At 36.6% G+C, this 17,569-nt stretch overlaps 1 protein-coding gene across 2 annotated transcripts in view; it reads left to right on the top strand.

The window, feature by feature from the left end:
- Positions 1-17,569, top strand: part of TM9SF5 (transmembrane 9 superfamily member 5) — an 89,489-nt gene that overhangs the window by 4,421 nt on the left and 67,499 nt on the right. For both annotated transcript variants that reach the window (XM_023634387.2, XM_014729211.3), the window contains exons 2-5: positions 3,591-3,658; positions 5,200-5,293; positions 8,130-8,257; positions 8,460-8,589. In XM_023634387.2, coding sequence (XP_023490155.2) covers positions 3,591-3,658; positions 5,200-5,293; positions 8,130-8,257; positions 8,460-8,589 — 420 coding nt within the window. The remainder of the gene's footprint in view (positions 1-3,590; positions 3,659-5,199; positions 5,294-8,129; positions 8,258-8,459; positions 8,590-17,569) is intronic.

Genomic DNA, 17,569 nt, shown 5'->3' on the forward strand with positions numbered 1-17,569 from the left:
GTAATGATCCCTCTTAGAATAATATGCAAGGACACAGGCAGATGAGAAGTTTTCTCTGTGAATGTCTATCTCTGTGGGTCCTTGCGTCACATAGTGCCCCTCCATGGGGGACGCCAGTATTATCAGTTTCTTGTGTATCCTTCTAGGGATTTTATGAATATACAAACAAATATGTATTTATATTCTTTTTTCTTCCTTTTTTTTTACATGGATGATAGCATACTGTTCTTATCTTCGTGTACCTTTATTCATTTAACACTATAGCCTGGAGATTGTTTTATATCATTGCACAAAGAACATCCTCATTCTTTTATAATGGTTGCATAGCATTCTGTTATAAGGATGTGCTGTAATTGATTTACATAGTCCCTTATTTATGTATTTAGCTTGTTTCCATTCTCTTGATCTTACCAAACATTGCTGACTGTGGGAATATATCTGTAGAATAAATTTCTAGGAATGGAATTGCTGGGTCAAAGAATATATGAACTTAACAATTTTGATATTGCCAAGTGCCCTCCATAGAGGTTGTATTACTTTACACTCCTGCCAACAGTAGGGGAGAGTGCCTGTTTCTCCACACCTTGACAACGTGTTATCAACCTTTTAGATCTTTGACAATCTGATCATTGAAAAATTGTGTGTTGTGATTTTAATTTGCATTGCTTTTATTAGGAATCTTTTTTATTGATAATTTTTTCGTGTAATTAAAAGCCATTTGTACTTTCTTTTCTGTGAACTTTCTGTATGTCCTTCGCTCATTTTTCTATTAGGTTAAACATTTTAAAAATTGATTTGTGGGAACTCTTAAATCAGGAAACTAGTCCCTTGCCTGTGACATCCTTTTTCCAAGTTTGTCAGTTGTCTTTTGGTTTTGCTTATTGTGGGGTTTTTTTTTTTGCCATTTAGAAAAATTGGCTTTTATTCTAATGTATCAATTTTTTTTATGGCTTCTGAGTTTTGTGCCCTGTTTTGGAAGGTCTTTCCCATGCCAGTAAGACTATAAAATAATTCTCCCATGGTTTCTTCTGTTGCTTTTATGGTTTAAATTTTAACATGTAAATAAGATTTCCTGGTTTAATATATGAGATAGGGATCCAACTTAACTTTTTTTTCCCAGATCACTGACCAGTTGTCTTAACACCGTTTATTGAATAATCTATCTTTTCTCCACTTGATTTGAGAAACCATCAAGTTCCTTTAAATATAGTAAGCTCCAAATATGCATTTTAAAATATAGTTCAAATCTTATATACTTTGTCAATTTTGGGACTTTAGATGAGAACTATTATCCTTAATTATCTTCTATCTTCTTAGAAACTTTTGCCTATTCACCTTTATAAAACTATAACTGATATATGTTGCTAGTGCTCAATTTCTGATTAGATTTCACTGAGTGCAGACACAATTCTCTGGTTTCACAGAGTTATAGTAAGGCTATTTATATTTGTTCCCAAACTTGGTAATTTTCTACATCCTCTTTTTAAAAAAATCTAACCATAGAGTAAAGATGATAGTAGATGTTCAGTTTTTTTTTATTAATGTCATGATAGATTACAACCTTGTGAGATTTCAGTTGTACTTCCCCCTTTGTGCCCTCCCCCCACTCCCCCCTTTTCCCTGGTAACCACCGATCAGATCTCCTTGTCAATATGTTAACTTCCACCTATGAGTGGAGTCATATAGAGTTCGTCTTTCTCTGACTGGCTTATTTCGCTTAACATAATACCCTCGAGGTCCATCCACGTTGCTGCGAATGGGCCAATTTTGTCTTTTTTATGGCTGAGTAGTATTCCATTGTGTATATATACCATATCTTCTTTATCCAATCATCAGTTTCTGGGCATGTAGGTTGGTTCCACATCTTGGCTATTGTAAATAATGCTGCGATGAACATAGGGGTGCAAGGGACTCTTGGGATTTCTGATTTCAGGTTCTTAGGATAGATACCCAGTAATGGGATGGCTGGGTCATAGGGTATTTCTATCTGTAACTTTTTGAGAAATCTCCATACTGTTTTCCATAGTGGCTGTACCAGTTTGCACTCCCACCAACAGTGTATGAGGGTTCCTTTTTCTCCACAACCTCTCCAACATTTGTCGCTCTTGGTTTTGAATGTTTTTGCCAATCTAATGGGTGTAAGGTGATATCTTAGTGTAGTTTTGATTTGCATTTCCCTGATGATTAGCGATGATGAACATCTTTTCATGTGTCTATTGGCCATATTTATATTAGATGTTCAGTTTTTTTAAAAAACAGTATATGGAATTTTGAAAAGGATAAAGTGATTACCCAAGATCTGCTGTTTTAGTGATTTGAAAAATCCTATCTGGTAAATTCTCAAGAACACAGCTGAGACCCAGGAAAGTAAGCAAAAATGTCCCATGAAGAGTCAGGATGGACGTGATAATTTTCCTATGCTCACTCTCATGCTCTCAGACAGTCTTTGCAATATAGTTTTAACAAATCTGGTTACTTATTCCACATATTGAGGGCTTGCTCTCTAGCAGATTAGGGGGGAAAATAGAAGGGAGAGGAGGCATACTCACAACTGACAGCCAAAAAGAAAGAGATGTAAAGTCTTTACAAACAAGTTTAAGTTCTTTGGTAGGGGTGAGGGGGTGCGGGTGGCAGGGGTGTGGGTAGTCATCTATTGCCATTTAGTTTTGGGGCAAATAGCTCGTCTTACCTCATTTGATACTGAAGCTGTCACAGACTCAAAGCAAGTGCAATGATTGATGTTCAAAATGACCCTGAGTCATCAAGCAAGGTTAAATGGTGATTATCATTTTCTGTTTAAGATAGGAAAGAGTGAAAGGAATTTTAGCATGTTTCTTATAAAATTGGCTAATATAAGACAGAAAGCACTTACGCAATAACTTAATTTTTTTATTCATATTTTTTATTTATTTATTTTTTTTTTTGAGGAAGATTAGCCCTGAGCTAACTGCTGCCAATCCTCCTCTTTTTGCTGAGGAAGACTGGCCCTGAGCTAGCATCCCTGCCCATCTTCCTCTACTTTTCCTTTTTTTATTTGGGATGCCTACCACAGCATGGCTTTTGCCAAGCGGTGCCGTGTCTGGACCCGGGATCCAAGCCGGTGAACCCCGGGCCGCTGAGAAGCGGAATGTGTGAACTTAGCTGCTGCACCACCGGCCGGCCCCAACGCAATAACTTTAATTATCTCAAGTTCTTAACCTGAGTTCAATGGATTCCAGGAACTAGGAAGCCTCTTAAAACTGAACAGAGAATTTGGTGACTGTGTGTGCTTTTCTGGGGAGAGGGGCCATAGCTTTCATCATATTCTCAAAAGGTTCTATAATTAAAAAAGCTTACGAACAACTGAGATATCTGAAAAATTTATGTGTTCAGAGAACCCAGTGATGCCAGATAAATGAAATGTTATGAACTTATAGCTATACTGTGTTATAAATTTATAGCACTGTACTAAGTTATAAATTTGTAACTATACAGTTATAAATTGATGGGAGCAATAGACCCAATTACCTTTCAATTACTTCATTATGTATTTTGCAAGCGCTCCCTTGTTTTGCTTTGTATTATTAATGGATTTTTTTTCCTTCTTATAGTCATCAATAGCACTGTTTGTAAACAGACTGGACTCAGTGGAATCTGTCCTACCATATGAATATAATACGTAAGTTATAAGTATTATAATTATACCTGATATAATTGATATAATTGTGTTAAAATGTGCCTTAAGTTGTTAAAGATAGCAAATGAAAGCCCCGGATGTATTAAGAAATGTGGTGGTAATATTGTAATAAAGATAACATGAAAAAAAAGATTAGAAGAGAGAGCTTTCGATGGGAGACAAGTGCTTAAAATATTAGGAAGTTGCCATACTTGATTTTTCTTTCTAAGAAAGGCAAATTATAAATTTACTGCACTTTGAACTTTTAAGAAAATATCTTTGCGGAGTTGTAGCTTATTTCCAAAACATGGAATCGGTTTTATAGTAAGATTTTTAATGGATGAAGGTGTTTAGTTTAGTAGTGAGCAGTTATTATATAATCACGATTAAGTATGATCAATCATTTGAGAATAACAACAAATGATGTACTTTTTAGAAAAAATGATCATAGTTCCCGTTGGTATTAACTTATTTACACTAATAAAGCAGAAATAAAATCAGGTCTAATTTTCATTAAGATACCAGGTATAAATGTAAGGTGTTAGTATGCATATTTAAAATATTTCACAGGCCTACCATTTATTTTGTCTTCTAATTAAGCCATTTTATATTCAAATTTACTTAAAAGTAGTTGTGATTCTTTTCACCTAGTAACCCTTTGATTTGTGAGTGTGTGGGAATGTGTTTGGGGGGGATCTTATTTTTTTAAGTTTTCCTTTGATCAGAACTGATAATAACAGTTTCTAAATGTCTCAGGTTAGAATTAGTACAGGCTTTAAACTATTGTTTGCTAATTTTTACATAATTTGAAGTTTGACCCTGTAGTTTTTTTTTTTTTTGAAGAAAACTGGCCCTGAGCTAACATCTATGCCCATCTTCCTCTACTTTATATGTGGGATGCCTGCCACAGCATGGCTTGACAAGCAGTGCATAGGTCCATGCCCAGGATCTGAACCAGCAAACCCTAGGCCACTGAATTGGAACGTGTGAACTTAACGACTGCACCACCAGGCCGGCCCTCATTAGTTTTTTTTTAAGACTGTGATTACCGGGCCTGGCCCCGTGGCCGAGTGGTTAAGTTCGCGCTCTCCGCTGCAGGCGGCCTAGTGTTTCGTTGGTTCGAATTCTGGGCACGGACATGGCCCTCCTCATCAAACCACGCTGAGACAGCGTCCCACATGCCACAACTAGAAGGTCCCACAACGAAGAATATCCAACTATGTACTGGGGGGCTTTGGGGAGAAAAAGGAAAAAAATAAAATCTTAAAAAAAAACTTTCTTAGAAAAAAAAAAAAAAAAGATTGTGATTACCTACATGACAAAAGTCAAGAGCAGTACCATAAGCATTTTAAATAATTAATTCATAATTATCAGAGGTTAAACAATCAAGAGAAATATTTAATGAGGTCTATAAATCATAATTAGACACATTCTGGGTCATATTTTTAGAAGCATCTATCATTAACAGTGGAGAGGCTAGATAGATGACAAAGACTAATTTTTTTGCTGATGTTTTTATCTTACTTAAACCTCTCCTCTTTTAGCTTTGACTTCTGTCAAGACTCTGAAAAGAAAAGTCCTTCTGAAAACCTTGGACAAGTACTATTTGGAGAACAAATAACATCCTCTCCTTATCAGGTTATTCAGCCGACCTTGTTATTAAATCTTATTTTAACATGAATCTTCTCAAAACTGACTACCCATAATTGTGGCAAAGAGTCTTTGTTTTAAAAGGAGGTGGAGAGAAAGAAAAGGAAGTAGAATGTAGTGTTGCCAGGATAATGCATTGCTATATGCTCTTTAAGCGATTTGCGTTAGTTTGTGGTTCCACATCAAGGTTTTACCTTTCAAGTTTTATTTTTGCTTTTGAAAGAAAAAAGTTTAATTTATTGTTCTTGCATATTTTGGGTAGGGTAATATAAGCAGATATAATTGGACTCTCAGTATCTATTGATGTTGCATTCAATATTATAATAGATATGGGGATAGAGTAAGGATGTTTTCATAAGCAGTTATGATTATGAAGGCATTAACTTTCTTCTTTTTTTTCCAGCTTCATTGAAGTATAATTGAAGCACAATAAACTGCACATATTGAAAGTGTATAATTTGGTCAATTTTAATATATATATATATACTCGTGAAATCACCAGGCATTAGCTTCTTTTAAAACTTTTTTTTGGAAATAATTATAGATTTACAGAAAGCTACAAAAAGAATAAACAGTGAGGTCTCGTGGACCCTTTACCTATGTTTGCCCAATGGGAACATCTTGCATGACTGTAGTACAATATCAAAACCAGGGAATTGACATTGGTACAATGCATAGAGTTTATTCAGATTTCACTAGTTTTACATGCACTCATTTGTATGTATGTGTGTGTGTGTGTGAGGAAGAGATTCTTTACAGTTTTTTCACCTGTGCACATTCGTGTACCCAGCACCACAATCAATACACAGCATAGTTCCATGACCACAAGGCTCCCTCATGCTGCCCATTTATAGCCACCCCCAACCCCTCCTCCACATTCCTTAGCCCTGACAAACCCTAATCTCTTCTCTATTTCTATAGTGTTACTTCAATAATGTTATACGAATGGAATCACACAGTATGTAACCTTTCTGGGCCTAGCTTTTTTCACTCAGCACATTCCCTTGAGATCCATCCAGGTTGTTGTGTGTATCTGGAGTTCATGCTTTTTTGTTGCTGAGTAGTATTCCATGGTATGGATGTGCCAGTTTAACTATTCACCTCACTGAAGGACATTTGGATTGCTTCTAGCTTTTGACTGTTATGAATAAAACTGCTATGAACGTTTATGTGTAGGTTTTTTGTGCAGATAGCTTTTCATTTTTCTGAGATAACCACCCAAGAGTGTAATCACTGAATGAAATGATAATTGCACATTTAGTGTTGTAACAAACTGCCTGTTTTTCAGAGTGACTATACTGTTTTACCTTCCCAGCAGCAAAGTATGAGTGATCCAGGTTCTCTGCATCCTTGTCAGCGCTTGGTGGTGGTGTTTTTTATTTGAGTCACTCTGATAGGTGCGTCTCATTGATTTAATTTGCATTTTCCTAATGGCTAATGATGTTGAACGTCTTTTCCTGTGCTTATTTGCCATCCATATACTCTCTTGAATGAAATGTCTCCCCTTTTGCCCATTTTCTGTTTGGATTGTTTTGTTCTTTTACTGTTGAATTTTCAGAGTTCTTTATATATTCTAGACAAGATTCCTTTGTTGCAACAGTAGTTTGCCAACGGTTTCTCCCAGTCTGTAGCTTGCATTTTCATCCTCTTAACGGTCTTTCACAAAGCAAAAGTTTTTAATTTTTATGCGGTCCAATTATCAAGTTTTCCTTTTATGGATTAGGCTTTTGGTGTTAAGTCTAAGAAGACTTTGCACAGCCTTAGGTGTTGAAGATTTTCTTCTATGCTTTATTCTCAAAGTTTTATTATTTTACTTTACATTTACACCTGTGATCCATTTTGAGTTATTTTTTTGTATATAGTGCGGTGTTTGGATTGAATTTTATTTAGTTTTGCCTGTAGATGCCCAGTTGCTTCAGCACTGTTTGTTGGAAGGACCATCCCTCCTCCGTTGAATTGCTCGTGCCCCTTTGTAAGCCAATCATGTGAGCGTAGCTGTGGAGGTCTAGTTCTGGCTTCTTTATTGATCTCTTCCGTTGGTTTGTGTGTTGGGCATTAGCTTTTCAATGATTAACGTTGCACACAGTACCCCCGTGGAGTACCATTGTCCTAACAGGAAAGTGTGCCTTATCAAGAAATGCTGTCCCTTGGACTGAAGAAACATGACAGTGTTGTTTCAGCCATGTTAACTCAGTTGCTGATAGGGAGTTTTTTGTTAATATTTGTATGATTTTAGCATATGAGTTGCTAACTCTTTTTTCATAGTTTATTCTTGCTCATTATTTCCAGAGTAATAACACTGGCACTTTACCTTGATAATCCCCGATAGCTGGACCTTATAAAGAAAAGCTTTCATATTAAAAGTATCAAATATTTTATTACCACTTTTTGGTAATGGCTTTATTGAGAGATAATTCACATACCAAATAATTGACCCACTTAAAGTGTCCAATTCAATTATTTGTAGTATATTCACAGAGTTGTGTAACCATCACTGCAATCAATTTTATTATCACATTTAAATGAAGGATTCTATATCAGGGTAGTCTTTAGGAAGCTACAGAGTGGATTTTCCATCCCACCTTACGTATTATTGAAGAAGGCAAATTCTGTTCAGTGGTGAAAGCATTGTGTGTGTGTGTGTCTGTGTCTAGTGTAATCATTTCAGGTATGAATTGAAACTTAGAGGAGGTAGTGTTGAGGATGATAGCATACTGAAGTCTCTGAAGAAAAGTTTTATCTGTAAGGTAAAGTGCTTATTTTGTGACATTTGATTTATAAAATCGAGTCAAATCTCTTAATATTTTTAATTCTTTCTTAACAGTTTTCTTTTAACAAGACAGAAACATGTGTAAAAGTTTGTGTAAAATCTTATGATATAGCAAATGAAGACCAAATGAAAAAGCTAGCTTTTTTGAAGAAAGGAATAGAACTGAGTTATCAACATCACTGGTAGGTTTGGCGTCTGAAATAATGTGACTTAATCTTTCAATTCTTTTCAGAAGTAGTTTTAATAGATACTTGGAATTGTATACTATTTTTTGTGACTTAACTTTGATTAAAAATTTGAGCTTAAATATATTTAAGATGATTTTAGTATTGCTTGATGTGAAATACTTATTAAATCTTTTATTTGAAAAATGTTTATATATAGGATTATTGATAATATGCCAGTAATATGGTGTCGTGATATGGAAGATGGACAAAAGTACTGCACACCAGGATTTCCAATAGGATGTTTTATTACTGAAGGTGGCCTATCGAAAGATGCTTGCGTTATCAATGTAAGTGTTGAGAGCTTACTATAGAAATATTAGAATGTTGCTTCACTTACAGTTTGCTTTCTGTTAGAGTCACTTAGCGAACATCAATGAGACAGCTACCATCTTCTAGGTTTTGTGCCAGGTGTTGGGGATACAAAGAGAAGTAGACGTGGTCCCTGTCCTCTAGAAGTTCACAGTAGGGAGATAGACATGTAAACAAATCAATGCAATAAAATGTATGTAATAGGAGACTAAGGGGCAAGGAGGATATAATGGAGGGAATGAAAAAGTATTTGTCAGATAAATGGGTGCATGAGCATTTCTAGTAGGGAAATCAGTGTGGTCAAGAGCTTGGAAGTCTGAAACAGCATGCTGTGATTAGGGGACTATGAGTAGTCAAGCATGTCTGTGGCATAAGTTTTGGGATTTGGGGGGTACAGCTAGAGATGAAGCCATAAAGGGGGTAGGCAGAAGCTAGATGGTGGAGGGAGGTCCTGTATGCTATGGTAAGGAAAGTAGCATTGAATACCTGTTATGTGCCAGGAGCAATGTTATAGTACTCTATATGCGGTGACTAATTTAATGCTCAGAACAGCCCTGTTGCTAGAATCTACTACTGCCATTTTACAGATGAACGAAATCTCAGAGAGGGTAAGTGACTTGACTAGGGGCGTACAACTAGTAAGTGGCAGAGGTAAGACTCCAACTCAGATCTTTGTAGCTTGGGAGTCCCAGTCACACTGTGTTTGAAATCTGTCTTGTGGTTCTCACACTGTCTTCTGCTGGGCCCTAGGGTAACAAGTGTTTCGGGGCTGCCGTGGAGGCTAACCAAGTGGCCAAATGGGCATGGAAGAGCTCAACCTGGGCAGCTCTGCTTTTAATCTATGTTAAACGTGGACACTTGATGTGGATCAATGATGGGGACGAAGGGGCAGGGAGAGGGAGGAACACAGGATGACTGCTGGGTTTCTGGCTTGGTTGTCTAACTCATGGTACTCTGAACTGTTTCTTTGCGGAGAAAAGGTAGTACTTCTTAAATTTCAGTCGTTCATGCACCACCTTGGTGATTTCTGCCTTATCTGCGGCACCCATATTATTATTTATATATTTTTAAAAATCCATAATTCAACTTAAATTTATTTATAAAGGAAACTATAATATCCCAGAAATTACAGGTTTTGTGTACTACTTATATTTTTTATTCATCTAATTTCAAGTAAACAGATAAAGAAGTAGAGTACAAATTGTTTTTTCGTCTACTACCTAAAATTATATCGTATATCCTCAGGGATATGTGTTCTTCACAATGGGAAACATTGAGATAGGGAATATGGGAGAAGTGCGAACAGCTGCTTAATTGAGAATTCTTTTAAAGTAAGGGGAGAGTGGCAGAAGAGAGGAGTTAATCAACAGGAGGAATTTGATTAATATGGCCTGTATTTGATACTATATATGAAAGTGGGTTCTTTGGGACCATTTAAAGACCACGTCTTTGAAGATCAAGTCTGGGGAGAATAACTAGACCAATAGTATGTAAGAGCCCCAGTTGGCCAGAGTAGCACTAATTTTTATTAACATTTGTGGGGTGCCACCCTAAAATTACCAAGGTTAGGTAAAACCAGCAGTTGCCTTTTGTTACCCTTTTTATATATAGAAGAACCCTTACCTGTAAATTTTCTTGTATATTTTTATTTTAAGGATATTTATTTTGGATGGATGTTGATGTCCTCCTCCTTCCCCCTTTTGCACATAGGCTGTCTTTCATTGCAAAATTAAAGCTATAGGCAAGTTTCGAAAAACGTGTTTATAGTGTAATTGATCTTTTTTGCATAAATAATTGTATCAGCCATTCTCAAAGTGAGGTCTTGGGCTCTCTGAGAACTTTTCAGGGAGTCTGCAAGGTCAAAGCTATTTTCATAATAATATTAAGATGTTATTTGCCTTCTTTAGTCTCATTCTTTTGTGAGTGTACGGTGGAATTTTCCAGAGGCTATATGAAGTGTGATGATGTCATCACTCTGAAGGCCAATGGAGTGTGTGCTTCTGTATTCTTGTGTTTTAAAATTTTCTCATTTTAAGTTCGAATGTGGTCAATATGGATAGATATAACTCACAGAAACAAAAACTCTTTAGGGTCCTTAATAATTTTTAAGAGTGGGAGTCCTGAGACTAAAAAGTTTGAGAACTGCTGAATTAGATGTTTAGAATCAAAGTGGCAAATATGGTTGTCTGATCAATAGGCAGGTGTGTTTTTGTTTTAAGATTCATTAAGTACCTTCACATTGTGACACCACCACCACCATGATTACAAAAGTAACGCGTTTGTAAAAACCTCATACAACACAGAGGGATAAAGAGTATGAAGTGAGAGGGGTTGGCCCCATGGCTGAGTGGTTAAGTTCTCGCGCTCCGCTGCAGGTGACCCAGTGTTTCATCAGTTCGAATCCTGGGCGCGGACATGGCACCGCTCATCAGACCACGCTGAGGCAGTGTCCCATATGCCACAACTAGAAGGACCCACAACTAAGAATATACAACTGTGTACCGGGGGGCTTTGGGGAGAAAAAGGGAAAAAATAAAATCTTTAAATTAAAAAAAAAAGAGTATGAAGTGAGAGTCTCCCCATAATCCTCAATTTTAATAGATTCTTTTTATGTGTATATAATTTTTTAATTGAAGTGAGATTATAATATATATATTTCTGTATTCTGCTTCTTTGTCTTTACTTAGAAATTTATAAAGGACTTCTTTCCATGTTCAATATGCATATTATATATACAGAGAGAGAGAGAATACAGGAGTGAGAAAGTGTTTACAATTTTAAATAGTTTCATAGTATTCCATTGTATGGATGTATTATAATTTTTCATTCATTCCATCATGATTTAGTGTTTTCAGTTTTTGTTAATAATGCTGCAGTGAATATTCTTTTACCTCTTTGAGTTTCATCTATAAAATGGGAATAAGAATAGTATATAGCCCATAGGGTTATTGTGAGCATAAATAGGATACTTGTAAAGTGCTTGGAGTGGTGTCGAATACGTAGTAGGCACTCAATAAATGATAGTTATTGTACAAACATCTGTGTACTCTTGTCTAATTATTACCTTAAGATAAATTCATATTAGTGTAATTGCTGGGTCAAAGGATATGGACTTTAAGAAAACCCCTTTTTGTTGTAAAATACAGATACAGAAATCCACACAGAACAGATATAAAGTTTAATGAATTATTATAAGGGAAACACCTTTGTAAACCCCAGCCAGGTGAAGAAATAGAATTTGGCCAGCCACCCCAGAAGGTATCCATGTATTCCTACCCGTTACACCACCCTTCCCCTGAAGTAACCCCTATCCTAACTTTTATCCTAATCACTTCCTTGAGTTTCTTTTATAGTTTTATCACCCGAGTCCACATTCCTAGACACTGTAGTTTAGACTTCGCCATTTTCGATATCTTTTTTCAATATTTTATTATGAGCATTTTCAAACACACAGAAAAGTTGAATGTATCATATACCCAGCACCTACGTTCTACAATTAGCATTTTTCTATGTTAGAGTTTTCACATATCTGTCCATTTGACCTCCCTGTATTATTTATCCAAACAATGGTGCATGTTCCTCTGTCCTTTATATCCTGCAAATTGGCAGATGGATGCAGCAGCTTGATCAGAGTCAGGTTTGCTCTCTTTGGTGAGATAAGGTAGCGATGTATTCTTTCATCAGGAGGCACATGATGTGTCTCTTTTTTAAAAGTAGATTTATTATTTAGAGTGGTTTTAGGTTCAAAGAAAAATTGAGCAGCAAATACAGAGATTTCCATGTCCACCCTGCCCTTACACATGCATTGCCTCCCCTGTTATCAATTTCACTCCCCAGAGTGTGGTACATTAGTTATAATTGGTGAACCTTTATTGATACACCATTATCACCCAAAGACGATAGTTGACATTAGGGTTTACTCTTGATGTTGTACATTTTATGGGTTTGGACAAATGTATAATGACATGTGTCCATTGTAACAGTCTCATACAGAGTAGTTTCAGTGCCCTAAAAATCTTCTGGGCTCCACCTGTTCATCCCTCGCTCCCCTCAACCTAATGTCTTTTTGTCTCTTTTTGTTGTGATGCGTGGATCTATTAATTCACTAGAGGTCATACACACTGGAGAAACGAGCTGTGGAGTGAGCTCCCATCAACCAGGAAACGAAACCCTTTTCCCTTGCAATGTCTGTCCAGCGCCCTCTACTGACAAAGCCTCATTCAGTGCTAGCTTGCAAAGGAAAAGTGTTTAAAATATTTGAAGGGCCACATAATTTTCAGAGACGTCAAAAAGCATGAATTTGGAGATGAGAGACAATAAGTCAGTGACTGGCACACCTTACGCGCATGTACGATCACTACTCTGATGAGAGAGAGCCCTCTGTGAATCTCCAGAAATCTCTGTGCAGCTCTCTTCCCTCTGGTGCTCTCCCCACAAAATCTAGCCCCTTTGGCCTCTCTAGACTTTGAACTTTGTCTTCTCAGTTCCTGGAACTGCAGGGCTCTGCTTGGGTACCTTTTCCCTGCACTACAGCCTGGAAATGCTCTCTGGGAAGGAAGCCTGAGGCAATAGAAGGGCTCACCTTATTTGTTCTTCTCCTGGTGATCACCCTTTTAACATTCTTTGTTGTCCAATGTCTGAAAACTGTTTTTTCATATATTTTACCAATTTATTTTAGTTGTTTAAGGTGAAAGGGTAAATCCGGTCTCATTCCATCATGTCTGGAGGAGGAAGTCCAACTCCCTTGCTTTCTTTTTGCATACATTTACTTGGTATAACTTTGTCTAGCCTTTCATTTTTAACTTTTAAGAACCTCTTTGTTTTAGGTGTGTCTCTTGTATACAACATATCGTTGAGTTTTACTTTGTGGTATCTTACAAAAAATCTTTTCCTCTTAATAGGTGAGTTAAGCCCATTTACATTTATTGATACTACATCTGTTCTCAGTTCTATTATTTTGTTTTGTTTACTATTTTTATATTCCATATTTTATCAATTCTAAGACTCATATTTTCCCATATTTTAACATTTATTAAATCAGAATGCGTCTCCCAGTTGATGGCATGTCAAAGTATAATTAGCAGTGTTTTTTCTTAGCCACACATAAAATAATGATTTTTTTTATTGAGTTATTGATAGGTTACAATCTTGTGAAATTTCAGTTGTACATTAATGTTTGTCAGTCATGTTGTAGGTGTACCACTTCACCCTTTGTGCCCACCCCCCACCCCACCTTTCCCCTGGTATCCACTAAACTGTTCTTAGTCCATAATTTTAAATTCCTCATATGAGTGGAGTCATACACAGATTATCCTTCTCTCGCTGGCTTATTTCACTTAACATAATTCTCTCAAGGTCCATCCATGTTATTGCAAATGGAATGATTTTGTTCTGTTTTGCAGCTGAGTAGTATTCCATTGTATATATGTACCACATCTTCTTTATCCATTCGTCTGTTGCTGGGCACTTAGGTTGCTTCCAAGTCTTGGCTATTGTAAACAGTGCTGCAATAAACATTGGGGTGCATAGGACTTTTGGGATTGCTGACTTCAAGCTCTTTGGATAAATACCCAGTAGTGGGATGGCTGGATCGTATGGTAGTTCTATTTTTAATTTTTTGAGGGATCTCCATACTGTTTTCCATAGTGGCTGCACTAGTTTGCATTCCCACCAGCAGTGTATGAGGGTTCCTTTTTCTCCGCAACCTCTCCAACATTTGTTGCTATTAGTTTTAGATATTTTTGTCATTCTAACGGGTGTAAGGTGATATCTTAGTGTAGTTTTGATTTGCATTTCCCTGATGATCAGCGATGATGAGCATCTTTTCATGTGCCTATTGGCCATCAGTATATCTTCTTTGGAGAAATGTCTGTTCATGTCTCCAGCCCATTTTTTGATTGAATTGTTTGATGTTTTGTGGTTGAGTTGCGAGAGTTCTTTATAAATTATGGATATTAAGCCTTTGTCAGATATATGACTTGCAAATATTTTTTCCCAGTTAGTGGGTTGTTTTTTTGTTTCAATCCTGTTTTCATTTGCCTTGAAGAAGCTCTTTAATCTGATGAAGTCCCATTTGTTTATTCTTTCTATTGTTTCCCTTCTCTGAGAAGGCATGGTGTCCGAAAAGATCCTTTTAATACTGATGTCCAAGAGTGTACTGCCTACGTTTACTTCCAGAAGCCTTATGGTTTCAGGTCTCACCTTTAGGTCTTTAATCCATTTTGAGTTTATTTTGTTGAATGGTGAAAAAGAATGGTCAATTTTCATTCTTTTACATGTGGCTTTCCAGTTTTCCCAGCACCATTTGTTGAAAAGACTTTCTTTTCTCCATTGTATGCCCTCAGCTCTTTTGTCAAAGATAAGCTGTCCATAGATGTGTGGTTTTATTTCTGGGCTTTCAATTCTGTTCCATTGATCTGTGCACCTGTTTTTGTACCAGTACCATGCTGTTTTGATTACTGTAGCTTTGTAGTATGTTTTGAAGTCAGTGATTGTGATGCCTCCCGTTTTGTTCTTTTTTCTCAGGATTGCTTTAGAAATTCGGGGTCTTTTGTTGCCACATATGAATTTTAGGATTCTTTGTTCTAATTCTGTAAAGAATGTCATTGGGATTCTGATTGGGATGGCGTTGAATCTGTAGATTGCTTTAGGTAGAACGGACATTGTAACTATGTTTATTCTTCCAATCCATGTACATGGAATGTCTTTCCATCTCCTTATGTTGTCATCCAATTCTCTCAGAAAGGCCTTGTAATTTTGATTATATAGGTCCTTCACTTCCTTAGTTAAATGTACCCCAAGGTATTTTATTCTTTTTGTTGCGATTGTGAATGGTATTGTGTTCTTGAGTTCTTTTTCTGTTGGTTCATTACTGGAGTATAGAAATGCTACTGATTTATGCAAATTGATTTTATACCCCGCAACTTTGCTGTAGTTGTTGCTTACTTCTAACAGTTTTCCAATGGATTCTTTGGGGTTTTCTATATATAAGATCATGTCGTCTGCAAACAGCGAGAGTTTCACTTCTTCCCTCCCTATTTGGATTCCTTTTATTCCTTTTTCTTGCCTGATTGCTCTGGCCAGGACCTCGAGTACTATGTTAAATAAGAGTGGTGATAGAGGGCATCCTTGTCTCGTTCCTGTTTTCAGGGGGATGGGGTTCAGTTTTTGCCCATTGAGTATGATGTTGTGTATGGGTTTGTCGTATATGGCCTTTATTATGTTGAGGTAGTTTCCTTCTATGCCCATTTTGTTCAGAGTTTTTATCATAAATGGCTGTTGGATCTTGTCAAATGCCTTCTCTGCATCTATTGAGATGATCATGTGGTTTTTATTCCTCAGTTTGTTGATGTGGTGTATCACGTTGATTGATTTGCGGATGTTGTACCATCCCTGTGTCCCTGGTATGAATCCCACTTGATCATGATTTATGATTCTTTTGATGAATTGCTGAATTCTGGTTGCCAAAATTTTGTTTAGAATTTTTGCATCTATGTTCATCAGTAATATTGGCCTGTAGATCTCTTTTTTCGTGGTATCCTTGTCAGGTGTTGGTATCAGCGTGATGTTGGCCTCATAGAATGTGTTAGGAAGTGTTCCATCTTCCCTAATTTTTTGGAATAGCTTGAAAAGGATAGGTATTAAATTCTCTCTGAAAGTTTGGTAGAATTCCCCAGGAAAGCCATCTGGTCCTGGGGTTTTATTCTTTGGGATGTTTCTGATTGCTATTTCAATCTCTTTCCTTGTGATTGGTCTGTTCAAATTGTCTGCCTCTTCTTGAGTGAGCTTTGGGAGATTGTAGGAGTCCAAGAATTTATCCATTTCCTCTAGGTTATCCATTCTGTTGGCATATAGTTTTTTGTAGTATTCTCTTATAATCTGTTGTATTTCTGCAGAGTCTGTTGTTATTTCTCCTCGCTCATTTCTGATTTTGTTTATTTGAGCTTTTTCTCTTTTTTTTTTGTAAGTCTGGCTAGTGGTTTGTCAATTTTATTTATCTTCTCCAAAAACCAGCTCTTTGTCTCATTGATCCTTTCTACTGCCTTTTTCGTTTCCATAGTATTTATTTCTGCTGTGATTTTCATTATTTCTCTCCTTCTGCTGACTTTGGGCTTCATTTGTTCTTTTTTCTCTAGTTCGGTTAGTTGTGCTTTAAGGTTGCTTATTTGGGATTTTTCTTGTTTGTTAAGATGTGCCTGTATTGCGATGAATTTTCCTCTTAATACAGCTTTTGCTGTATCCCATATGAGTTGGTATGGCATGCTATCATTTTCATTTGTTTCCAGGTATTTTTTTATTTCTTCTTTAATTTCTTCAGTGATCCATTGCTTGTTCAGGAGTGTGTTGTTTAGTCTCCACATCTTTGTGCCTTTCTCAGCTTTTTTCTTGTAATTAATTTCTAGCCTTATAGCACTATGATCGGAGAAGATGCCTGTTATTATTTCAATTTTTTTAAATTTGTAGAGGCTTGCCTTGTTTCCCAACATATGGTCTATCCTAGAGAATGTTCCATGTGCACTTGAGAAGAATGTGTATTCAGCTCTTTCAGGGTGGAGTGATCTATATATGTCTGTTAAGTCCAATTGTTTTAGTTTTTCATTCAGCTCCACTATTTCATTGTTGATTTTCTGTCTGGATGATCTTTCCATTGATGTGAGTGGGGTGTTGGGGTCCCCTCCTATTATTGTGTTGTTTTTAACATCTTCCTTTAGGTCTGTTAATAGTTGCTTTATGAATCTTGGTGCTCCTGTGTTGGGTGCATAGATATTTATAAGCGTTATTTCTTCTTGATGAAGTGTCCCTTTGATCATTATATATTCTCTCTCTGTGTCTCTCTTTACCTGTCTTATTTTGAAATCCACTTGGTCTGATATGAGAATTGCAACACCTGCCTTTTTTTCCTTGCTATTTGCTTGAAGTATTGTCCTCCACCCCTTCACCCTGAGCCTGTGTTTGTCC

Source organism: Equus caballus, chromosome X (assembly GCF_041296265.1).
Source record: "Equus caballus isolate H_3958 breed thoroughbred chromosome X, TB-T2T, whole genome shotgun sequence".
In the NCBI taxonomy this organism is placed as follows: Eukaryota; Metazoa; Chordata; class Mammalia; order Perissodactyla; family Equidae; genus Equus; species Equus caballus.